The following is a 25,522-nucleotide window of genomic DNA, read 5'->3' as shown; positions in this document are numbered from 1 at the left end:
CAAAACTGGGTTCCACATTAACAGCTGCCTGCTTGAAGGTGTTACACAGACACCATCCAGGCCTGAGGTAAGTAAAGAAATGTATTTGTATTTTATTACCCGAACAAATCCATCTGCAATCTGTGAAGGAGGAAACACCACTCACTGCACAGTTATTAATATCTGGAGCACAACACACACACACAGTCTGGGCCTCTAAAACTGAACTCCTAAAATCAATCAATACAGACATAAAAAGTCATAAACAAGAATGTAGCTTTGTTTGTGTGCTTTTTACTGCTTCCATGTGTGCATTTATGCAACAATCATAAAATGGATTAAATGATATTTTCCATTTCAGGTAAAACATGAAGAGTAAAACATCTTAACTACTTGCCTGAAGGACATGAAGGAAGGAAAGGTATTAAACAGCTGAGGAGCGATCAATGTGACAGATATAATGTTTAATGTCTGATCAATGTTTTTCCTAACTGCAGCTCCTCCCTCTCAATCAGTTATCATGGAGATTTTGAGTTTTACAGCCTCTCAAACAACAGCTTAAAGAATCCAGCTGGAAGCACTGATGGAAAAAAATCAAAAACCGTATGAAAAAGATGTGGCTCGACAGGACGGCGTGATATTTACTGTCATCATGCAAAACATGGAGCTGGCTCAAAATAAAAAAAGTGTGAACTTTGTGGCTTTGTTGCAAAATCTTTGCCATAGTTAATATGGAAGTCTATGGAGTGAGGGAGTCCCTCCCGAACGGTTTGGTTCTCGGCTTTGAGGGATTCCTACAAATGCAGTTTCTGAAGTCCTGCTGCTGTCCTGCTGTAATGAAAGACCACATGTGGTCAAGAAACAGCAGGTCTCATAGGGTTTTCAGTGGATTTTTACCAAAGCATTCTGCTTTGCATGTTTTTGTTGTTGAACATGTCAGACTTCATCTTTGGCTCCAAGAGGATGGATTGAACGGTATAGGACTAAGCTTGATTTGGAGTCCCATAGTCACATGACATGAAGGCTTTACATTACATTACTATAGCAACAAGCTAAGCATTGTAAAATGTTACTATATAATCTAAAAATCCAAAGGTTCACTTTGTAAAATAATTCTAATAACCAAAAATGAGCCAAAAACGTGTGTTAACTGGGTTAATACTCAAAGACTGGATCAACCCTTGGACAGGAAGTGCAGCAAACCGGCCCCAACAAACCTGCTCAGAGTTCTCAGCGCTGAACTGCAGACTGTAGTTCAACTGTAGTCCAAAGATATTTGAACTTACACCTGTGAAACAAACGGTAACGTCACTCCACATTTACTGAAAACTAAATCAAACGTCAACGTCGGTCAACAGCTGCCCGCAAAACCACACAAGAACAGCAAAGAACAGCAGGTACTACTTTCCACAGGTGTGACCAACATTTCAGAGCAAGCAGCTCTTCAATAAACAATAAATAAACAATAAATACACATAAAAAGCCTGAACAGCAGAAGAACAAACATGCTAGCACTCACCTAGCTGGAGGAGTCCTCTGAAGGTCCACAACTTCACAGGGTTTAAATAACTGTAATTCCAGCTCAGAGCACAGGTGGTCGGTGAAATACAGACTTTTGTTTCCCCCGTTTGTCCGTTCAGTACAGGTTCTGTGAGGTTCTGTGAGGTTCTGTGTGTTTATGAACAGCTCCAACATGGCGGACGGAAACGGCCCAAACAAACGGCCCGCGCTGGAGAAGGTGCGCTCGATTTATCCGCCCCGACAGGTACAGTGTCAGGTGTCCGCTGCTGATAAAGGTTCCTACTGCTCATTGATACAGATGTTTAGAAAATAATAATTAGTAAGTTCATCATTTTATTCTAAATTTTGAATTAGATTTTGAAACAATAACATGCTGGATTCACATGAAACTATTGGAAAAACTACATGTCTTATGTTTTTATGTTTGTTAATTTTCATACTAGTAGTATAAAAGTAGAAAAACCAAAACAATAAGCACACAGCGTAGGTTTGATTCAGTAATAATGAAAGTTAAACTGGTTGGAGCTGGTAGGAGGTCTAACAGGAACTGGGTTCAGCCGAGGTCTGCAGACCAGCAGCCGTCCTGCCCGGTTTGAGCGGTTTAGGCTGCTGCTGTAATGGTGGGGGGATTTCTTGGCACACCTTGGGCCCCTTCATACCACCTGGACCAGGCCACGGTCTGATGTTACCAAGAGGGAGCGTGTAAAGAATAAAAAAGTCATGTCCGGCGGACAAATCTGCAGCAACTGTGTGAAGCATGGAGCGATGAGTCTGAGCTGTGAGGCTTTAAATGAAGGCAGTTCTTATCAGAGCTGTAACACTATAAAGTGACGTGTGTCATTCAAACTCAAAGAACACGTTTATTTCTCCTGGTGGACAAAGGCTCATCTTTTAGCAGTATTTACATCCTACAGTACAAGTTCAAACATCTGTGCAGGTCCCATGGGACGCCCAGAAACACACAATAAAGAAAAAACACAATCTTCACAACAAGCTGAAAACATCAGCCCGTGTCTGAGAGAAATACCCTGCATAAAAAAATTAAATAACACAGACGAGGTTATGAAACGACATCGTTCAAGTTCAGACTTGTCCAAAGCATCTGTGACCAGTAACACCATCAAGGCACCACCTCTGAGCGCCGGGCAGCAGCCCGGCTGGACAGCTGTAAACAGACGTCTTCCTGATGACCGCCATGATGGAAGTGACATCATTTGTTTGGAATGTGACTCAGTGAGGCCCGTCAGTGAAGCAGACACACACACACACATCCATCCGCACACAGCCGAGTTTAAATGAACCGCATCAGTGTGAGACCTTCACACACAGGCCTCACAGGTTCGTCTCATCCCACGTGGGGTCACTGATGCTCTTCAACACTCTCCTCACAACTTTTTCTAGATCTTTCCGCGCTCGCTGCTCCTCCTCCAGCGACCTCTTCATCTTCTTATTATCCTGAGGAGGAAAACACATCATGAAAAACACTAATGGAAGACCCATCCTGAAGAAGTCTGTCCTGACATTCACCTGTTTCAGCTCCTGGACCTGGTCCCTCAGGGCGTACACCACGTCCACCAGGCTCCTTCAACGAGATCACATTTACGTCACACAATCGCAGCACAATGTGATGACAATGTTGATATTTAGACATTTTTTTGTCAAATCCTAAACCAACACTGAGTCTGGAACACGCATGTCACAGTGTTCATGTGTGTTATCACCACACAGCCGGCATGATGAAGTCACACCTAAAGGCTGGAGGAGGGGACACGTGAGGGGATTCATGCTAAAAACAAACCCTCCTGGTAATCCTGCTCCGACATGGCTGCTCACATGTTGCTGGTCTTTACATGCAGAATGTACAGGAAGGGCCAGAGTCGCCTCTACTCTCTGAGGCAGCTGAGGTCCTTCAACATCTGCAGGACGATGCTGAGGATGTTCTCTGAGTCCTCAAGTATGCTGGTGTCTGCTGGGGCAGCAGCCTGAGGGTGAGGGACGACCTGGACTCTCTGACAGAGGTGTGTCAGAGGAGGACGTGGTCCAAAGTAAAGACCATACTGGACTGTCCCTCTCACCCACTCAGACACTGTACATTCATACTGGAACATTCATGTCAGGCTCTTTACTGTGTAAAGGTTTTTACAGCAGTAAATAAACAGGTAGATTTAAATGCTACCCAGGGATTTAGATATTTATTCTACATTTTAAATTCCATCTTTAATTTGTATTCTTGTCTGTAACAAACAGAGTTTCCCCTCAGGGATAAATAAAGGACTTCTGATTCTGATTAAACCTAAAAACTAAAGACGGTGACTCATAGAGAACGGGACGTGGATTTTCTTACTTTTCCTCCGCTGCACTTTGTCCGTTGCGACTGGGATCCTCCACAAAGACCTTGTCCTCTCCGGGGATGATGACGTGCAGCCCCGTTTCCCTCCGTGGTCCTGTTTCAACACAAAAGAGCACTCAACCATTGGTACGGAATTCTGCCTCGCCTGGTGGCAACAGGGCGAGGATGAGAGGCGTCTTCAGTAAATGACTTTTTCTAAACTTTATTGGAAGGACTGGGAAGCAGGAAAGATGTTTGTTAGTCAGACACAGAGAGAGAGAGAGAGGACAGAGGACAGGAAATGAGACACTGTGGAAATAAATTCATTCAATTGTTCACAATACAATCCTCCGTCAATGGGAAAAATTAATGAGAAATCTCAGCGGCTCAACAACAACAAACGAGCAGAATGCCAGACTCTACCAAATGACAGATTTATTCCAAACTCATCATACAGCGTTCTGGACTTCAGCAGTGTACGGCAGATACACTGAAGGCGCTGATTTTTGCAGATAAGACATGGTCACATGTGTGAACTGAGTACAACATTAGAGCACACAGAGGACGACGGTTAAAGACGGTTAGTCTCTGCACCCGGCCTGTCCCTCCACAGAATACACCTGTCACAAAGTATAGCACATGATATCAGGACAGTGATATTCTTAGCGTCAAATACTCGTAGAATGATTTTTTTTCTTGCTCTGAGACGACTAGTATTTACAGAAAGGGACACTACTGTATGTGCTCTTGGTATTTTCAGTCCACTCTGACGCTTTGCTGAGGCTGAATGAGAAGTTCACGTCTCTTCTTTGTCTTTTTTTTTTAACCTTCACAACACTGAAGGCGAGCATTTACACCGACGAATGAGCATTTACTTTACAGGAACACTGAATACTTAAGTCTACCTTTAGATTATATCATACACACTCTAGGTAGACGACAAAAAAAAGTACAGAATTGACTGTAGCCCCGCCCACCCGCTGGCCCGTTACATGATGTGTGCAAAATAATCCAAAACACTTGGTATGTTATTTCAGTGTAAACTTTGATACAGACCAACAAAATGTAAACTTTAAAAAAAAAAAAGAAAAAAGAGAAATGATTCATCCGGGGATCATTTTGTAAACATACAGAATAGAATATAAATAAAAACAACAATGTACAAAATAATAAATACAACCAAGAAAAAAAGCCGTAACATGGACCGTTGTACAGTTTGTCACTCACATTGTTCGCTGTAAGAGGATGTCGACCTGTACTTCTAATACCAATACTGGAAAAATACTTCTTCATAAAAATAGTCATTAATGCAGGATGGGACGCCGGCAGAGGCAGGCCTGGCTCAGCAGGCCACAGGACACAGAGGCTGTTATGCTAACCTGGTTCAAATCGTACATAACAGCAGCTACACTGTGCAGAAACAGAAACAGGTCGGCTCTATGGGGAATGTTTGCTGCTGTTAGAGGGTCAGAGCTTAGCGTAAAGCAGAGGAAGCTGTTAGCCAAGCAAGAGAAATGAAGTTCCAGAAACTGCACTTCCTCCAGTGACCACTCGAGGGTGCTTTGGATGGACACTATAACTCAGGTGGTATCAATGTTCATATCTGACCCTCAACAAGCACCAGGTGTATTCCCCAAAGCCCCGAACTGCTCCTTTAACCAGCAGGAGACGTGTCCTACCAAACAAAGGCATTGGTTTGTATGACAGACTATGTGTTTGTAGTTCTTCCTGGTTTTATGTTTTCATAATGACAGTAACTTGAGCTGTAAATAGGTACTGTACAAACCCTGTGACACGGATAGACATTAGTGGATGTGAGTCTAGGAGAAGACACACTGAAGGAATGATTCAATCAACATGGAGGGTCTGTTCAGGGAAAATACAGAACACTGCAGTCAGATTAAAGATGGATGAATAAAGCAGGAAGTGTTTGTACTTCAGATGAACAGACCCTGAATGTTCACCTTGTTTCTTGGTAAACTTTTGACTAGACGGCGATGAGTATGTGGAAATCTCCTCTTTCTGTAGCAGCTACAGCAAAAGACAACAAAACGGGCCGAACCTCACAAACTCTTCCACTTCTAACGTCCGACATCTGTCTGCGTGTTGATTAAACCTGCTCTGCTGGGGACCGGCAACATGAGTAACAGCTAAAAAATGATATGAGAGGCTGAGAATCTGCATGCTGCGATGTGATCCAGCAGCAGCGGAGTGTGCTGAACCTGTGTGTGCGTGCTTGTGCAGCATCTGTGCTATGTCTGAGAGCTCTACTCTAAAAACACATACTGGACAGAAGTAGTACATGGAAAATAGGATACACTCCTTCCTGAATTACATCTGAATATCAGACAGGAAAAGCTCCGTCCCTCCCCTGTCCCTCCCCCGTCCCTCCCCTGGGTCTCCCTCCCCGTATTAACCCACTCCAAAGCCCTCGTACTCCCTGCTGAGAGCCCGCCCACTCAGTCCAGCGCTCTATATTAACTTTATATTAAGGAGGAACATAAAACGGACTAAAAGCTGGTTTGTGTCAGTGAACTAAGAAGAAGGTGAACATCCTATAATGAAGTTTTTATAAGGTTCTGACTGTAAAACTGAGTCCGTATGGAGAAAAAACAACATTAACTGTCAGTGTGTCGTCTGTGTTCAATCAGATTTCTAAACATTAGAAGAATGTGTGTCCATATTTCAGGGGCTGAAAGGTGCTGAAGGCTAGAGGATCCCATGCATGTTTGATTTTCCTATCAGCATGCAAATATTATGCATTTAATCTGTTTTTAAAAGTGTAAGTCTTTAACTTACATTTTTCCTTTAACTTTTCTCCCTTAAATTATATATAAACATTATATTTTATTTTTTTGAGTTTTCAAACATCCCAGCCGAGCCCTATGGACCCTACGTCCCAGTAAGAACAGCGTTACAGAGACACAGCAGCCTAGAACTGATGTTTGAATATGTGACTGTACACTAAACACTAATATATCTGTGGACGCGCTCATTCATCCAGGTCATAGTCATTTCCAAGAGTTTAAATCGAGGCAGCCGGAGTCAAGGATTGTTGCTTGAAGACGTTTCGCCGCTCCCCCACGTGGCTCCTTCAGTTCTGCTGCTGTTCTGGTTGGGAATCTGAGTTTTCTGTGTTCAGGACCTCTGTGGGTGGATCTTGCAGGAGCTCACATGACTAAGATCCCTCTAGTTGGTTAATGGTCAGTTAACGAGCAGAAACTGTGTCCCTGGGCCCTGTGCAGGACTAGTTACTGGGACCGAGTTTGAATGGGAGTCGTCTTCAAAAAAACAATCCTTCAGTCCTGCCTCGATTTAAACTCTTGGGAACTAAACACTAGCTGCACATGGAGATGTGCTGAGTGTCAGGATGACACAGCTTTCTTCTCTTTCATTGGCTGCTGTCTCCACTGTTTTCCTTTCAGAAGTTTGGAGCTTTGTCGGGATCTTGTTTAAACTGACACAAAACCGCTTTTAGACATTTTTTTTTCCACAAGACTGAACTGAAGAGAAAGAACCTTCCTGCGATACAAAGTCAATGTAGAGCGACGGACTCCTTCCACCACCCGGTGTGTGCGTGGTTTAAGTAGCATGCGCTCGGCTTCTACAGTCGAACGAGGGGAGTGGTCACATTCAAGATAAATGAACTATACTTACTACACACTTACTGCATGACAACTACAGAAAGAGAGGAGGCACATAAAAGGGAAAGTGGCAAAGGCAACAGGGAGATGTTTAAAACACCTTCAGATGAAAAATAAATAAACCGAATAAGTTAACAAAAAATGAACAAATAGAAAATAAATAGATAAATTAAAAAAATCTATTTGTTCTGAACACATTGAAGGTAAAAGAGGTAAACGCGCTGTACGTTACATGACGGCACAGCGCGGCTGCACCGCGCGCTCTTTAGTTCTGGTGAGAGATGCAGCTCTTACGCGGCACCGAACCCATCCTGTAACTGTGGGTGGTCCAGATGGAGTCATAGTCAGAGTCCTCCGAAAGGTCAGAGGTCAGTTCGGGCCGTGACATGCTGCTACGGCGGCCCAGCGTGTCCATGCAGGACTGGTCTACGTCGGCGAGCACATGGTTGTGCATCAGGTCAGTGCCCTGCCAGGCTGGTCGAGGCGGACGGAGAGAATGGGAGGGTGGGGGTGGAGGTGGAGGTTGTGGTGGTGATAATGCATACGCAACAAATGGCAAATCATAAAAACCAGGTGCAGGATGGGAGGATGGAGGAAATCATAGCACGGAATGAGGAAAACAACGGACAGATGAGAAAAGAAGGAACTCAACATGAAGCGGAGCGATGCGGTCAGGAGTGGAGGAGAGACAGAGAAGATACTGTTAGAGGGATCAGATCAGAACACGGCGTTGAAGAAGAGGAGGCAGCAGGCTCCAGCGTGAACCTCTACACATGTACGAGTGACACTCAGGTTGTTCTTACTGGAGTTGAGAGTCTGCCTGGTCTTGGCGCTGGTGCAGTACGCCTCGATCACTTTCAGGATCTGTGCGTCTTCCTCCAGAGCAGCAGTGCCTGAGAAAGAGAAGAGAGAAACCCGCTTTACATGCTGATGGAACTCTGCCGCTGCGTACGTTAAAGAGAGGAAGAGCAAAGATAAAAACACATACTCTTCCTCAAGGCAAACTCCTCTTCAGACTGCTTCCTCTCAGGTTTACGCTTGGGGAGGAGCTTCTTCACACTCTTAGGACTTTTACTAAGATCCTGCACAAAGAAGCAACAAAAGCCAAGAATGATGTGAACATTCTGCACAACTGCAGGCGCTCAGGCTGCAGAGAAACACGCCCTCACCTCCTTGTAGCAGAGGGCAGCGGAGGGCCGCAGGGGTGGGGCGGGTCGGAGGCAGCTCAGGCTCCAGGGTTTGGGGGTGTTGGGTGGTTCCAGCGGGCCCCACATCATGGTGCTGTGGGAGGTGCCGTGGGAGGACGGGTGAGGCAGGGTGTGGTATGTAGGAGCCACCGTCATGGCCCTCCCTTCAGCGTGTCGGGACGGGGTGAGGGGGTGAGAAGGAAGCTGAGGGGATGAACCAACAGGGACGCTTACTGGTACTGACTAGTTTCAGTTGATTAAATGTTCCCCGTTATGATTAACCCTCGGTGTGACACCTCCTTATTATTTTGTTTTAATCAGCCATAATGACAGGTTCACATACATCCTGCTGATGACAGATACATGTTTATACACTACACCCAGCAGCCTGCAGAGAGGCCGACTGTAAACACAATTAGCATCATTGCTGATTGAAGGTAAACGATGTATTCATGGCATTAAACTCCATTGTTCATTGAAATATACCATTCAATGTGAGTCATACGAGATGATTGCTGGGCATTAGGTGGACCAGCCTGTAAAGGTGCATTGACTTTAGGAGTATTCAGCATGTATAGATGTGTATGTTCAGTGAACAGCAGCACAATGACAGTGATTATCAGCTGACCGTGTGGCAGGGCACGGTGAGGGGTTTGTGGCTGGGCGCTGTGGCTGCAGTGTGTTTGATCTGTCGGCTCAGGTGCTCCACCCAGTCCTGCAGGTCCTGCTGGCTGCTGCACATCACCTGGAGCCGGTCAAACATCGTGCCTGCAGGGACAGCGAGTGTGTTGTTGTTAAAGTCATGATTTAACTCGACATGTTGCTTATTTCACGCAGCATTACCGTTGAGTTCAAACGCATTTTTATGGGCTTCACAGTCTTCTAGTCTGGTCACCATCATGCCGGCCAGGGGCAATTTCCCCTGCAGAGGCAAGTCAACACATCAGACACTTCATTTCCTACACAGGTGAGAGTCAGACAGATACACTGTGATTACTGACCTGGAATATGAAGCCACTCATCCTGGGACTGGCAGACAACATGAGGAGGATGTGAGGGAAGAGCATGAGGTAACGCTCGTTCTTCTCCTGACAGACAGCAGAGAAACAAAGAGGGAAGGTCAGAGAGTCAGAATCGGGTCTGGGCCAGTGTTTCTTTCACAGCAGGAGGCGGCCTGTGCAGCGCGGACAGACCATCAGAGCAGGAAGCTTCCAGCGCGCCGCCTGGTATCAGACAGAACTCACTGACTAAGGACTGAGGCTCCCATCTACAGCACACGGCCTCATTCTAGACTGACCGTAGGTGTGAATGTGTTCTCTCTGTGACAACTCAGGTAAATTCCAAACAGATGTCTGACCATGGTGGGCTGTTTTTCAGCCTCACAGTTTATTAGGGCTGTAATCAACCAAAGAAACCAAATTTTGACTAAAAATCGACTAATGGGGGGGTGGGGGGGTCACTCCTCTGCTTCCTGACTACAGTGGGGAAGTTGAAACAATAAAGTTCAACAAATTAAGTAACATAAAGGCTACAAAGACGTAATTTATTTGCTTATATTTTTGACCTGACTATTTTGTGCTGAAATGAATCACACACTCGAGTCGGCTCTTACAACGCTTTGATTCAAGTGCATCTGCGAAATATCACAGATTTCTGAAAAATATCCCCTCATCTAGTGATATCAGCACAAAACCTGTGGAGGAATATTTAGACACTTGTTTTTGTCATGTTATAATATTTACAGACATCATGTCGCTCTGCACATGTCCTGCGCACAGCGACACTGAACACAGGAGCGCAGCTTCGCTGAATGACGCAGTCGAGCTGTGACATTATATTGATCCGCGAGGGGAAATTCAGGATGCAAACTTTTTTCCGTTGTCTATTTTCATGAAGCGCTGATGATGTCTCTGACTTGATAGAGGAGGACTGACTCAATTGACATGGTCAAAACTAAATAAATACTCATCAAACCACTGGGCCGTACTCTGTCTCTAGTGGGTCGGGCTAAACCAAAGCAGTGAAAACAAGGGGGGTGTTCAAAGATCGACTGTTACCTGAGAAACGGGTGCTCCGAAAACACCCCCATTAGCACTTGGTACATTCCTCCTGATAAAATTAACGCTACAAAAAGTCGACCAACCAGAATTTAGGTCGAGCCAGAACGTGTCGACCAATAAATCGACCAGTGGACCGGGAGATTACAGCCCTACAGTTTATGAGGGGAATGAGGACTAATCAGCTGTTCCTGAACAGCCACAAACTCTCGCACAGGTGAAGCAGCACTATGAGTGACATCAGACACTCGGCTCGTCACTGGTTTAGTGAGATGTAGCCCTGTGCTGGAGTGGTGCATGTTTAGTCGCAGCAGTTGGGGACCACAGACACAGACAGATGGATACTAGCACATCTAATAATGTGAACAGACTGAAGAAGAGGGCTGTGAAGCAGGTACCTCGAGCACAGGACTCTGGACTAAGACCTGGCTCATGTAGATGACAGAGCCCAGGGTTTTGATGTCGTCCCCCTCCCACAGCCGGATGGACTCTGTGAGGATCTGCAGCTCCAGCTCCTTCCGTTTCCGCACCTCCTGGCACTGAGCCTGCAGGGATGCAAACAGACAACAGCTTCCGTTATTATCATCCATTTCCTTTGATGTGAGGTCTGTGCAGGAAGTCAACTCACAGACAGGTTTTTGAAAGTCGCCATGCACTTCTGAATGTCCGGCCGGTCAAGATGGCTCTCCTGAGACAATACAAACATGATTAAAGAGAGTACACACAGCTGCACATGAGAGCTGCAGTGACACACACACACACACACACACCTCCATGTGCCGCTCCAGCTCTTTGAGTAAGGTGGGGTATTTGTCCAGTCTCATGAAGGGTTTACTGAGGCCTGTGGTCAGAGTGAGGATCCCAGGGGAGACTGCACCGTGGCCCTCCATGAACTCCCCCAATACTTCACTGCAAGAGGACAGAAAGAGGCAGCGAGATGCAAATATATTCAGTCAATGCACCAATCAGACTCCATTCTCTGTAACACTGACTCACACGTTTCACCATGCAGGTATGCTGCAGAATAAAACCAGCAAACATACCTGTGCTGGGTGAGCACATTAACTGCAGAAGGGTGGTTGGAGCAGTAACCAACATAGAGAGCCTTCATCTGTGGCATGAGGTTGAGGAAGAAGCCACCGACCCTCTGCTGGGTTTCAGGAAGCCTACAACAGTGAAAGCACATCTGTGTGAGCGGTAAACAGTGAGCGAGTCCTCCTGCACTGCGCTGAAAGCAGCACAAACTAATCCCTGCAGTACACGCAGACCACCACTAGATGTCCCTCTGCCTATTATGAAACAGGGAGGATGCTGCTGCTGCAGCAGAGAGGCTGCGTGAGCTGGGAGGGACTCACTTGGTGCACTCCTCCAGCGATTGGACGAGCATCTGCTGGAAGGTGCTGATCTCCTCCAGGTTTCCCAGAATCAGAGCCACGTCGCAGCTGCTCAGCCTGGAGGAGGGAGACGTGTGAATGTGAGTCCAGGTGGCGCCACGTTAACGTTACAGAAAAACCTATGACGTTTAATAAGGTCCTACCTGTCGATGTTCTGAAGAGGTCGCAGGTAGTTGGTCAGGAGGCTTTGAAGATCCTTCGAGTATTCTGTCTCCGTTTCTAAAATGTTCTGCAAAACCTGCAAAGAGAAGGAAAATGCTTCCGTTCAAAGCGTCCTTACCACACAGGCTGTACTAAAACAGCTGCTCTCTATGTTCTTTATTTCACATAAAGAGCAGTGACCAACTGTTTATTTCATTTTAGCTTCTTCTGCAGACATTTGTTTCTAAAACAGCCCTCTGTCAGCTGCATAATGTTGCTTAGATCAGGAGCCTCCCGTCTCAGAGATGCTAAAAACCTAATTCAGACAGAGGCAAAACAAGCAGCAGCACGGCTGCCTTCAGCAGAAGAGAACAGACGATCATCTGCTAAAAACTAAAGGCAGCTACAGTTTAGACTGTAACAGACGCTACACAATTGAAACCCTGAGCAGACAGTGTGTGTCAGTGTGTCACAGACACTGCTACAGACAGACGAGCAGGTATTAATAAAACAGACGGTGTCCTTAAATGTCACCATGTGCTTCCTCACCAGGTTATAGTAGGTCTTGCTGATGGCAGAGGTGTCGAAGCCTTTCGGAGGACTCTTCAGTGTGCCGGACTTGGGGGACACTTGTTTGTCTGTGGAAGGATAAATCATTACACACGGCTGCTCTGACTCAAATGCTTTTGGAGTAAACACACTTCATATATTCACACAGCACCGACACAGGAACACTTAGCCTCAGCAGCATTAAAGCGCAGCTCCTCTGCATGTCAGCACTCTGGCTGCTGTAAATCAACAGTGGGCAGAGATTTCTCCCCCTACAGAGCTGATTCTGGTGTTGCACAGATACAGCGTACTGGTTAAAGCACCTATGAGGGGCCCTCATCAGTCCACTTAGACTTTATGTTTCCATGTGATACACGAGGTGGAATTGTAACGTAAGGAGCCGTCTCCACTCCATGCTGCCTACCCTCCATCAGCCTGACGGGGAAAGTTCCTGCTGCTGAAAGGCACCAACAGGCCAACAGTGAGACCATAACACGGCTTCCACTGACGACATTTTCTGTCTTTGTTGTCCGAGTTATGTCAGACTCATCCTGCTCTACAGGTCAGAACAAGCGTTGCTTCCCCTGTTACTTGGGTTACAAGTCCCTCATATACTGTCTGAGCCTCTGGAGGCGGACTAATGTTAAAATGTCCAACATGTTTACTGCCTGGTACAAACACTGTTTAATTTGGACTCAATTATTTTAACACTTGCATTATAAAGCGTGAAACAGGGAGGGGCCGGCTCAGATCAGGAGCTACTTGTGGGACGGTCAGAGACACACAGACTCCGAACAGGACAGTCTATAGAACACATGGCATCAGAACAACAGGTGACTCCAGAGGCAACAGTGTGTTCCGGTCATGAAGCCTGAGGACGGTGACAGAGGCAGCAGCTCTGTGCAGTTCTGCTTATAATTAGATCACTGACAGAGACATGCAGGGGTGGGAGACTTATTTAGAAATATGTGGTCTGAGTGAGGCAACAAACACAACGCAACACAATGAATCACAGGCGTTAATATCCTCCTTTAGTGAGTCGAGGTGTAAAAATAACCAGACAGCGTCTTTCTGTATGTGTAATATTCATGTTAAGATAATAAGCCCCGGATTCCCAATAACTGCATCCCTGTCTTCTAGGAGTAACCTACCGGTGCCTTTGACCTCGCGCACATAGTTGCTAGGAAACCAGCCGGTCCTGCTGTTGAGCATCCCCTCCCACCAGCCGCCCTCCTCCTGGCGAGTCACGCTGATGATGTCACCTTTGGTAAAGGTGAGCTCATCCTCGTTGGTCTGCTGGAAGTTGAACCGAGCCTTCACCAGCAGCTGCTGTCCACTGTTTTCTGACATGTCCTGATGGAGGAGATGATGATGTCAGCAAATATAAAAATAAACATATTACTCATCATAATTTAGAATTATTAAGATCTACAGCACACTGGATCCACAGTAACCACAGGACAAACACACACAGTTTGGTGACATCATGTTGTTCTCTACATATCAACCATCAACCATCAACCTGAGCCCAGGTCTAATCAGCAGAACTCACCGCAGCGCCTCTAATTATCCATTAACACTGTGTAATTATGTGAAACAGAAACAATAATTAAAACACTCAGTGGCCTCCTTCACTGAAGTAACTGCTTCAGATTATTATGGATCTCTCATTTAACGTGCTCATCTAAAACTGAAGATTAAAATATAAAGTGATGTTTAAAGGTTTCTACAAGTTTCTTAATAATGAAGATAACATATGTTTCAGTGTGGAAAAGGTTACAAAAACCACCAGTACACAGTTAATTAACATGTCCACTGTTACCCTCCAACAGTCCCTGACTAACCACTGGACCAGGACAGCTTGTCCTCATTGATGGATCAATGAATCCTGAATGACAGCAGTGAGTTCTAAAGGAACATGTCAGGACATCTGTCTGTGAGCTGGATCTGAAGAGAAAGAGCAGCAAGACAACGAGCCCAAACACACAAGTGGTTCTACAAAAGAACGGTTCCAGAAGAACAGAGTTCCTGTTCTGAAGTCAAAGTCCTGACCTTAATCCACCTGAGATGTTGTGGAAGGACCTGAAACAAGCAGCTGATGTGAGGAAACCCAGCAACATGTCAGAACTGAAGCTGCTCTGTACTGAGGAATGGACTCAGACTCCTCCAAGCTGCTGTGGACGACTGGTCAGCAGCTACTGGAAACCTTTAGCTGCTGTTATTGCTGCTCATGTTGGAGGTGAGTGCGGAACTTACCAGACTGCGGAACTGGTTCTGCAGCAGCTTGGAGGTTCGGCCCAGTGAAGCCTGGGAGGACAGAGACTCAAAGGACTTGATGCGGTGGGCTGAGGAGTGTCGGGCACACACCGAATCGCTGCCCACGCCGATATCTGAACAAAACAAGAGTAGAATATAAATAACACAGCCCTCCCACACGCCCGTCTTTCATAAAAAACACCCACACACTGCACAGACTGGGACTCACCTGCCGTCACTTTATTCAGAGCAACCAGGCTGCTCAGCACCTTGGAGAAGTTCAGCCCCAGCAGCAGGTCACTGGCCTCGAACGGCTGCGGGAGATAAGACAGGACGGGAGTCATCCACAGATCCATTTCTCTCCTACAACAAATCACTACTTCCTGCGTGTCATCAGCTGCCACGGTGCCGACAGCCAATCGATAGCTCTCATTATCTTTGACAGAAGCCGTGGGTGAAACACACAAACTCAGCAGACTCACATGTTTCCAGCTACAGACACCGTCTGCTCCAACAAAGACAGACAGGACTTTACTAATAATATCCTTTTCATGACAGCTTCAGAAGTATTCACTCTTCTATCATATGGCTCCTGTACAGACTTAAGTCTAAACTCAGTGGAGACAGTCCTATGATGGAACCATCCTGATTTACTTTGTGTGATTAATCAACAGTTTCTCAGTCGATATTTGAATTATTAAATGATGAACGTGTAGTGTTACACATCATGACAAACAACTACTGATGTTGGAAGAGTTTACAGTGTTGCACACATCCGTCTGAACCCGCCTCGTCCTGCAGTGCAGGGTCACAGGGGGGCTGGAGCCTCTCCCAGCTATCTACTGGTGAGAGGCGGGGTCCACCCTGGACGGGTCAGCAGTCCATCACAGGGCAACACAAACAACTCACACTCAAAATAGAGTCGCCAATTGACCTAACGAGCGCGTCTTTAGAATGTGGGAGGGAGCCGGAGAGAACCAGGCACAGGGAGAAGATGCAGACTCCACACAGAGAGGCCCCAGAACCTTCCTGCTGTGCCGCCTCTGCACACAGTGTAGAGATATAATAAAACTGTTTGTGAATCATCCCATTGATGGAACTCTCCTCTGAGCAGGTGGATCTTTAGGGCTAACGCTGATGTTATGCGTCATATTTATGCACAAATACAGAAAACCTTCATAAACTCTGAAGCACTGCTTTGTCAAGAGAATTAGCCGGTGTGTTGTGATGTTTCACTTCCAACAACCGAAACCGGTATCGGTCCTAAAAACCCAGCACTGGTCTCAGCTCACATTTATTCAATCGGATCTGACTGAGACTACGATCTGAGAGAAAACAAGCACAACAAAAGCACAAATCAATGGAACAAACATGAGCAGAAAACTGGAGATTAACTCCGATCTGCAGCAGGAACTGAAGCCCCCCCCCCCGAGGCTAATGCGAGCGCTAAAGATAGAAGCCACTGAGAATCGTGCTGGTGAATTCATAATGTGTCAAATAAAGTCCATGCTTCCCCTTAACTGCAGCGAGGTGATCGGCTCTGTGTGTACGTCTGTGATGCTCAGCGGCCTCTCCGTCAGGATGAATGGCAGTGATTGTATCTGTGCTGATGACAGTGGTCGTCCTCTCTCTTCCTGTGTGACGCTCGCTCCGGCTACACTGACTGAGTCTCATTCATCTTCCGCTCTGATTGCAGATATGTCCTCAGGGGATGTGTGAACGACTGTGGCTGAAAGAGTGCGTGTTTAGAAAACAGAGAGTGTGTGAGGAAGTGTGTGTGTGTGTGTGTGTGTGTGTGTGTGTGTGTGTGTGTGTCGAGGCCACAGAGCTCACTGCTCCTGGTGAGCATTCAGGTGGAAGCGGGACCTTTCCTTCCCTCTGATATGTGAGAAATTTCAGCTCTTTCCTCATTCAGACCAGTTTTAACAGTTACTGTTGAACAAATGATGCATATTAAAGATCTGTGTGATGAACGTGAGTAACATGACGAGCTCCAACACGCCCACTAAGCCCTCAGCAGACTCTAACAACAGCACAACACAACAACAACACCCCTCTGTGAGTCAGCATGCTCCCTCACTGTCATGACTGAGGGAGTGTGTGCTCACCTGCAACAAACAGTTAATGGCATGTGGCCTCACACACACACACACACACAGCTTTCTGTTTTTGTGGAGTATTTTTACTGCTCAGAGGAGTCGCCTGATCTCGCTCCAGCTGATCATGTGTTTCAGTTCCTGGAGATAACGAAGCTTCCACGATCAGCCTCAAGGTAAACCGATGGGTGACGATGGATCCAGGTGCGACTCTGAGTGCCAACAATGTACATACACAACAGATGATTGTCGTCATAGTCCAGACAAATGTCTTCAGTCACTGATCTTGTCGATAAAACACCTAGAAGCTTCTGAGAAAGAGGCCAAGATGTTCTCACTAAATGTCTTCTTTAACACAAAGGTCTTCCTTTAACTGTCCTGTTAGACAACCTCATGGCCCGATCAACACAACAACACAAGATGTGAGTAACCACACAACACCTGATGACAACAACATGTGTCATCTCATGTCTCACCCAAACATCCATCATCCATCCACATCAAACACACCCCTCCTTAACTTTTGGAGTAGGTCGGCTGCTCCACTGGCTGCTGACTGTGATGTCACTCACTATTTTACCAACAATAACTAATTAAATATGAATTCATGGAAAAAAGCCCTGAGCACAGATCAGTGTGATAAACCCATCAACCATCTCAGAGAATGTGGAGTGTGAGGAGAACGTTCAGGTTTCAGTTGCTCTGTGTCCCACTAGCATGGAGGAGGCGGGGTTTATGACCCACACTGCAGCCAGCAGAGCTGTCAGGTCGTCCATGTTTATACACAGTCGATGCTCAGAATCCATCGCACACAGTGCATCCATCCTGACAGCCTCTCTACCTGCCGAGGTTTTCATCACAGAGCGTGCATGAAAAAACCTACAGAAACTACACACCCTGACTTTTCACTGCTTACCTGCGTGGTGACAGATAAATATATGAGAATGTAACGTGCTGTGGATCCATCTCCTCCCATATTACACAAACAAAACCATTAACTGCACAGATATGAATCACACATGGCAAGAAAGAGCACGACTCCAAACAAAGCCTGCTACATATCTGTGCAGTGACGCTATCACCGTGTGACGACTGATCAAACCTCAGCAGCAACTACTAGATCTATAAATGTTGTTCCTGTGATGGCTGCATGCCGACATGATCAGCAGGATACTGTATGTTTATCATGTTGTATCCAATAATCACTGGGCAGACCTCACTGATATTACGTTTACTGTATTTATATGTGGCACCAATGCTCATATTTGTCTCTACGCCTGAATCCTAGAATGATGTTTCCAGATTTCAACGATCTCCTCGACAAACTGATCACCAGGAATCTCTGCTGCAGCTTCTTCAGCCTCTCCTGAAGTACGACCACACTGTCCACCATCTTGTGCATATATATATATATATACGACAGCTCAGACTCATTAGTACACACATTACACATTAGTGTAGACAGATGGATGTGTAATTAACGTCAGGGTAAGGTTACAATTCCACAGGGACCAGCGGGGTCATGGGAACTCTAATGATCACTTCCTGTGGTCAAAGGCATCAGAGGGTAAAGGTCAACGGCAGCAGCAGCTGCTCAAGTGTCAGGCACGGTCATCAGCATCTGAACTGAGCACAGAGTCCAAATTATATCAATCCCTTCAAACCCTCAGCCAAAAGTCCACCGAAAAAAGGTCAGTCTGAGCTGCGAGAGCGCAGCGGCCCCGGCTCTAATCTGCAGCAGCCACAGCTACCTGGGGTCAGAGCCAGCGGAGCTCTGGAGAAGATCCATCTTTGCTCTACAGATGGTGAGTAGTGTCCCAAATATCTGTAATCCTGCTCTGACCAGTTTACTCACATATCAAAAAAATCATTTGATCACACTCCTGCACACGAGGATCAAACACAGGCAGGACTGGCGACGGATAAACCAGGTCCTCCGGTTGTTACTGCTCCGTCATGCTGCCCTTAAATCCTGCCCGTCTGCAGCCAGTCAGTGACATGCTCCACCTCTTGTTTGGTGGCTGGACGCTCTGCAGGGAGAAGCACTGCTGAGGAACACTGAGCCGCATTGTCACAGCACACTGGTTCAATGACCCCTCTATGCACAGCCATCAACAACACTCTGTCCTTAATTTGCAGAGGATTGTGGTCCAGAACGGCACCACACATCCCCACAGTGACCCTCCACAATGGGCCTGCAGGGGTGCGGAGCTCCATCTGTGGATGGGTGTTTGTGAAACAAAGGCTGGGATAACCATGTCAGAACCTGCTTATATAACTGTTGTTTCCAGCTGCACAAGGAGTTTCAGTGAAAACTGTGTGCACAACAGAGAGGAGGTGACAGCAGAGCCTCCTGCAGGAGCTCGGGACGGAGCTCTGCATCCATCAGGAGGCGTCACTGTTTTTGTTTGTTTCTAACCAGGCTGCCAAAATGCTGCTAATGTCCCAGGTCAAGCAAACAGCTCCCTGTCCGAGCGATGGGTGATTGTTCTCGGCTGCTAACCTCCTCAACCACCTCCTCCACCACCTCCTCCTCCTCCCCCGTGTCAGGGGCTCCGTCCACGGACGCTTTGTCTATTGTGTCCCCCTCTAACCACGTCTCTGTGCAGCAGCGTGTCACAAACCAGACCCACACTCAGAAAAGCTTGGGACTCACCTCGACGCGGAACGATGTGCAGCCCTTCAGGAACTCCTTTATGTTGCTCAGACACTCGCCGTCGTTCTTCGGCTCTTGGTAGATCTGCGGACAGACGGAAACGCGGGTTAGAGGAGAACTTCCAGCTCCGGCGGCGGCTGAACGCGGTTCGCTCTGCGGCAGTGTGTGACTTTCTCACCCTTAAAGCTTCCTGTGTCTGTGTGTGTGTGTGTGTCTGTGTGTGTGTGTGTGTGTCTGTGTGTGCATTAGGCCTGACACTCCGGGAGGCTGAACACTGCTGGAGGAGGCTGGACGGAAATGACGTTGACAATGGACCCCCCCCCCCCCCCCACTCCTGTTGTTTTTGTTCGACTGGGCTCTGAAGCAGCGATGACGTCATTTTGTAGTCCAACGCGAAAGTTAGCATCTCATTTAAATTGAAAAAGATGTTTCTATTGTATTTTGAACTATAGAAGAAGATGAATTAAAGTTTCTCATCCTCACAGGTTTAGCTGAGCAGGATAATCTTCACTAACTAGCACCATTTTATGATTTTTGAAGCCTATAAAAGATCACCGGAAGCTAAAAGCTAATGCTACGCTATAAACCGGCTACGGGACGGTCACGTGACTACAACGTCACCACCTAGTTTAGCGCTCATTTCTTCTTCAGCTCCGTACCTACGTCATGATGACGTTTGTAGTCCGAATATAGGACTTTAGAAAACAACCTTTAAAAACAGGTAAACAATGACCTGTAGTGTATTTCCTGGTGTGTGTTGTGCGGCAAAATGAAAATCTAGTAAGTGTTTAGCAACCGTATTTCAGACGTCTAGCTAAAACACGTTAACAGAGACGCTGACTTCATGACAAAGGAACAGGAAGTGCTAACATGCTAACAGGTGTCCAGGCTTTAGGAGTCATTCTGCTGCACTGTGTACAAGCATTGGTAAGCTAGTTAGCTAAACTGTGCAGCTAATTTACACACAGCAAGCTAGCTTGTGTGCTGGATTGACCGATACACATTATATTAACGCTAACATGATCCATTCCACAAATGTGGAACATTAGCCAACAATAAATTATCTAACAAAGTAAATGTGTTTATTAAAGAGACATTTTTGCAGGTTGCTGCTGTTTAATGCTCCGTAATGTTGGAGCAATAATTTGCAGTAAGCTAGAATTTACAGGTCCGATCAGGCCTTTTGGAACCAGACGCATTTGTATCATTTGCCGTCCACTTAGAAGATAACATTTGGGATTTTTTGATAAAGAAATGTTTTAATTTTTTAATTTGGATTATAATATTATTATATTATAAGGCCAACACCCTGCTCGTTCAGATAAATCTTGAATAATGTTCATCCAATCAAACTGTATTTTTTATCTCTTTTTATATATTGCTTTTTTTGCACTTATATTGGGTGATGGCTTTAAACTCATTGTACTATATTTATAGTGACAATAAAAGGCATTCTATTCTATTCTATTTGTTTTCTAGTGATAATATTAGACAGCTAACCTGTTAGCCACACTGCATGGACCTGACTGTAGCATAACAATAATTGAACTACATGGAAACATACGTGAACCTCTAAATATTAAACAGTATAACATGGTTAACACTGCCTGCAGCCTCCAGCCTAAACCTTTGAGCTTTCTAGGTTTGTTTTACATCCACACTCATGTGATAAACTGAGTCTGTCCAGAGTGGAGATAAGTGTTTGTAACTTCCAGTGATTAATACGACCAGAGCATTTAAAAACATCTCTGATAAAAAGAAGACATCCTGCAGATAAAGTCAAATAATACAGGTGGAACCAAGCGATGCTCCCATATCACAGCTGTGAAGCGCTCACTACACGTCACGCTGCTGGAGGGAGGAAGCACCGTCTCTTCCCTCGGTGCACGGTGCATGTTAACATCTGTAGCATCTACAACATCTGGACAGTTTGTTTGTGTACATACAGTGGAGCTCAGTAATCCCTTAGCTTAAAACTCATCAGGCAACAAGGAAAGGTGGGAGCAGTGAAACACTGTGAGGAGCAGAACAGTGGGAGTGTTTATCACAGTTATATCAATATCTAATCATACTGCAAACACACGCACTGGTATCCTGACTATGAAGCTGCTCACCACGTCCTGTTTTAATCTATGCACATAAACACCTCGGCCATGTTTGAGGTTCTCTGCTGGTGAAATGTGAGAAATCACAGCAGCAGCAAAAGCACTTATAATCAGCCCAGCAAGCTGTGATCAGTTGTTATATACAGGGCTGTGTGTGTAACCCACTGGTTCATCGTATCATAGCTTAGAAGCTTACCTGACACAGTGATGAGTGATACGAGGGCGAGTGGCCCAGGGTTAATAAGGAGAAATGTGATAACTACATGCAGATGTTTTTCTGTGGTCATGTGAGTAAGTACATGCTCACTGGTGACAAAGACACTCAGCCTGTAGGGGTTAAACTCACGATGAGCACACTGCTTGCTGACTGATCAATAGTTTTATACTGTAAACACTGATTTAAAACACAGCTTAATGGACTTCTTCACCAGTCCCCATGGAACACAGCAGCGTACAGACCACAGAATGCCACGACTGACCAATCAGAGGCAAGTATTCAATATGGCGAGCTCATAAACAGCAGGGCCTATATTAGCCTTATAACGTGTAATTCCAGCTTAGTGCGTGACAGCAGCTCTGGTCCCTCACAGGGAGCAGCATCACTGGGCTTTCTGTCGCTGAAACTCAGCCTGCAGCAGAGCATCCTCTGCTCGGGGAAACATCGCCTCCTTCAGGTGGCTGTCTGAACTGTGGGCTGACGGGCACAAACACTGCGCTGCTCCTTTAAAAGGGGAGCGGGTCCAGCTCTCAGCCTGTGTGCGCCTTTGCAGTCAATGGCGGCCCGCTGTTGTAGCTGTGGTCTGTGCGCAGAGAGCCACTCATCCCCCGGCTCATCAGTGTGTCTGTGTAATGTGTCCAAACACACCGACACACACACACCAGCCGCAGCGTCGCCCTGGATTCAACAGGAACGCTGTGTGTCCCTGCATTAAACGCGCACCAAGCGAGGCCTTCATTATAAAGCAGCGGAGTCTATCAGCTGCTGATCCATCTGATCGATCCGCGATCATGTGGCCTTGTTGTGAGCAGAGGAGCCCACGGCCTGCTGCTGCTTTACGCGCTGACACAGTGCTCCTATCGCAGACAATAACACGAGCTGCGTGACCTACAAAAGAAATTTGCTCATGGATCAGTGGGCAGGAAGACAGGCCAGACAACGAGCCGCGCGGCGGCGCGTCTGTGCGCTGCCCGGAGCCGTGGAACCGCCGCGGCGGCCGTTTGGCTGTGTTCAGACAGGAGGAGAAGGAGAGCGCGGCGGGTCCCTTACTTTCTCCGTGGAGCCCGGGCTGAGCCGCTCCAGCAGTCTGCACAACACCACCCCATCCTTCAGGGAGCTCTGCAGGAAGGCTTCAGGATCCGAGATGGTCTTCTTCGGCGACTCCAGCACCCCGAGCGTAATCAGCCATGTAACCGTCTGTTCCGCCGAATTCATGTCCAGTCACAGCAGATCCGACTCAACAAAGCGGCTGTTTGGGTATGTGCGCGGCTTACCGCCCTGCTCACGCTGTCATCTGTGCGTTAGAACAGAAACATCATTAATCCCGCAAAATGATGCGTGAGGAGGAGAGAGAGAGGCTGCGGGGAGCCCGTGTACCTCTGATGATGATGATGATGATGATGACGGCTGGCTGATGGAAATTCAGCACGCCTGGTTTCCTCCCTTGGATGGTGTGTGTGTGTGTGTGTCCCTCCTCTAACCTGGAAAGCTGTCAAGTGCGGTTCGCTGTGATGGGGTGAGGCAGCGGACTGCATACATGCGCATCGCAGCCGCCAGCCACTCATCTATTGGATGACATCACAGAAGAGGGACAAGCCAGTCCAACCAGTGGTGAGGGCGCTTCAGCCTGTCATGAACAGGCTCTCAGTGCGCGGCTTTGCGTATCCTGCTCTGTTATCCCGGTATTATAACCGCGCCACAGGATGTCTGCTGCAAGCTGCTGCAAGCTGTTTGGACAGGCAGCTCTCTGAAGACATGTTTAAAAAGAGAGGCAGCGCCTCATGTGTTAAAAGCACTGCTGTGTGCCCCTTACACAACTTTAAACACAGCCACCCAGAAAGAAGGAGTCCAAAACTCTGAACACTAACAATATTAAAATAACATATCTGTCTGTATGTTTCCATCCAGCTGAGACACGTGATCCCTCCAGCAGGTCTTGGGATCTTTTCTGATGCTCTAGGTGAGGGTAGAGATGTAGAACGACACCACCTGCACGGTCCATCTTCCTGTCCCTTCTCCCATCACTGTGAACACGACCCTGGGATGATCAAACTCCTCCTCCACCCTTCCAGGAGAGACCCATGGCTTCAGACTAGGAGGTTTTGATCTGGAGACTTGTCTCCAGAGGGACAACATCTGCACAGGGCAGAGATGTGACTTCCTGGTCACCAGCTGTGCACCCATCCTGGACATGAAAATCACAAACAGTCAGACACCCACTGCAAACAGGTCTGAGGCCACGGTTCTCTCCTGGAAGGGTGGAGGAGTTTGATCATCCCAGGGTCACGTTCACAGTGATGGGAGAAGGGACAGGAAGATGGACTCTGTGTATTTTGTGGACCTGGACAATACTTACAGCGCCAAAATACACAGAGACCCCTGAACTATCTGTAAGAGAGTAAAGAGCTGGTCGACCCTGCTGCAGCCTGGGTGGAACCCACAGTGCTCCTCCTGGATCCAGCATCTTCCTGGAGGAGGCTTCAGACTCCAGCTCACTCTGTGAAGCATCTTTTGGTAAATATATTATTTGCTGGTGCTAGGAAGGAAGAAAAATGAACCATCCAGCCTGATTATATGTGTACTCTTAGTAACATCAGGAATACATTAAGATACAGTCCATCAGAGCGTCACTTCTCACAGTGACCACCAGGTGGAGCCCTCTGTTCACTCTCCTGCTGCTTCTCTTCCAGAGCTGGATGGATGCTGACGCCTCAGCCTGCCAGGTCAGCACGCAGTCAGCTGGGACCTTCTGTTAGCACCTGTCAGACTGATCATGATGATAACTGATCATTTAATGTTTTTATCAGCTGTAGGGCCGGTGGATATAAATACACGTACATTCTGGATGTGTTGGTCAAATGAAGCTAAAGGGTTAAAGCTAAAATATGTAAATAACACCTGTCCTCACACCTTAATGCAGTTTTATGACCAGTAAAAACATTATTTGGTTAATTTTTTCAAGTTCTATATGTGCCATAAAAAATCATCATTTGCTTATTGGATGCAGTGAAACCACAATCATTCAGTCAACACTTAAATGTGTCCCATTCATCCTCATCTCCTCTGCAACAAAGCCTCAGCAGAAGTCACTTTATTACAAATTGGTTCTCCATTGTCTGTATTCCCGGCTCTACCTGCAGGAATCTGGAATACCCTCAGGATCTCCATGGCAACCAAAGCAAGCGGCTCAGCTCGTCTCCTCATACCTCTCCACACTCTCCGTCCCTGTGTGTGTTGTCAGGAAGGCTGGCTCTGGAGGAACACCGTGTTCTAAACAGGCGGTGTCTGGGGATGCTGTTGTGCCTTTGAGGTCCTGTCGCCATGGGTCTGTAACCAAGAGTGCTACAGCGTGGCCGTGGAGACTGGCCCCAGGCATTACATTCCCAGTTCA

General features: G+C 46.7%; 1 protein-coding gene across 3 annotated transcripts; it reads right to left on the bottom strand.

Annotated features, from left to right (window-relative positions):
* Positions 1 to 2,111: 2,111 nt before the first annotated feature.
* arhgef7a (Rho guanine nucleotide exchange factor (GEF) 7a) lies at positions 2,112 to 23,606 on the bottom strand. 3 transcript variants are annotated; one of them, XM_028393107.1, is made up of 23 exons: positions 23,509 to 23,606; positions 23,182 to 23,425; positions 19,810 to 19,893; positions 15,287 to 15,371; positions 15,058 to 15,191; positions 13,953 to 14,154; positions 12,802 to 12,890; positions 12,255 to 12,349; positions 12,073 to 12,168; positions 11,761 to 11,883; positions 11,488 to 11,626; positions 11,346 to 11,405; positions 11,116 to 11,262; positions 9,662 to 9,748; positions 9,504 to 9,582; positions 9,289 to 9,428; positions 8,643 to 8,864; positions 8,462 to 8,555; positions 8,277 to 8,366; positions 7,768 to 7,947; positions 3,845 to 3,944; positions 3,028 to 3,082; positions 2,112 to 2,955 (listed from the first exon to the last, which is right to left on the bottom strand). In XM_028393107.1, exons 2-23 carry the CDS (start codon positions 23,344 to 23,346, stop codon positions 2,833 to 2,835), a joined length of 2,589 nt encoding a protein of 862 aa, XP_028248908.1. In that variant the 5' UTR covers positions 23,347 to 23,425; positions 23,509 to 23,606; the 3' UTR covers positions 2,112 to 2,832. The 3 variants fall into 3 exon arrangements, with proteins under 3 accessions (XP_028248908.1, XP_028248906.1, XP_028248907.1); XM_028393105.1 differs by lacking the exon at positions 7,768 to 7,947; XM_028393106.1 differs by lacking the exons at positions 7,768 to 7,947; positions 23,182 to 23,425; positions 23,509 to 23,606 and adding an exon at positions 19,988 to 20,087.
* Positions 23,607 to 25,522: the final 1,916 nt, after the last annotated feature.

Source organism: Parambassis ranga, chromosome 21 (genome assembly GCF_900634625.1).
Source record: "Parambassis ranga chromosome 21, fParRan2.1, whole genome shotgun sequence".
In the NCBI taxonomy this organism is placed as follows: Eukaryota; Metazoa; Chordata; class Actinopteri; family Ambassidae; genus Parambassis; species Parambassis ranga.
The sequence above is the reverse complement of the archived record's forward strand: the minus strand, read 5'-3'. Positions and strand labels throughout refer to the sequence as shown.

Excerpts from the sequence above, each read along its gene's own strand:
- arhgef7a (XM_028393107.1), bottom strand. The coding sequence starts at position 23,346 with ATGAATTCGGCGGAACAGACGGTTACATGGCTGATTACGCTCGGGGTG. Across the intron at positions 9,583-9,661 it reads TGAGTGGCTTCATATTCCAG|GGGAAATTGCCCCTGGCCGG; the intron begins GTCAGTAATCAC and ends TTGCCTCTGCAG. Across the intron at positions 9,429-9,503 it reads AAATGCGTTTGAACTCAACG|GCACGATGTTTGACCGGCTC; the intron begins GTAATGCTGCGT and ends CTGTCCCTGCAG.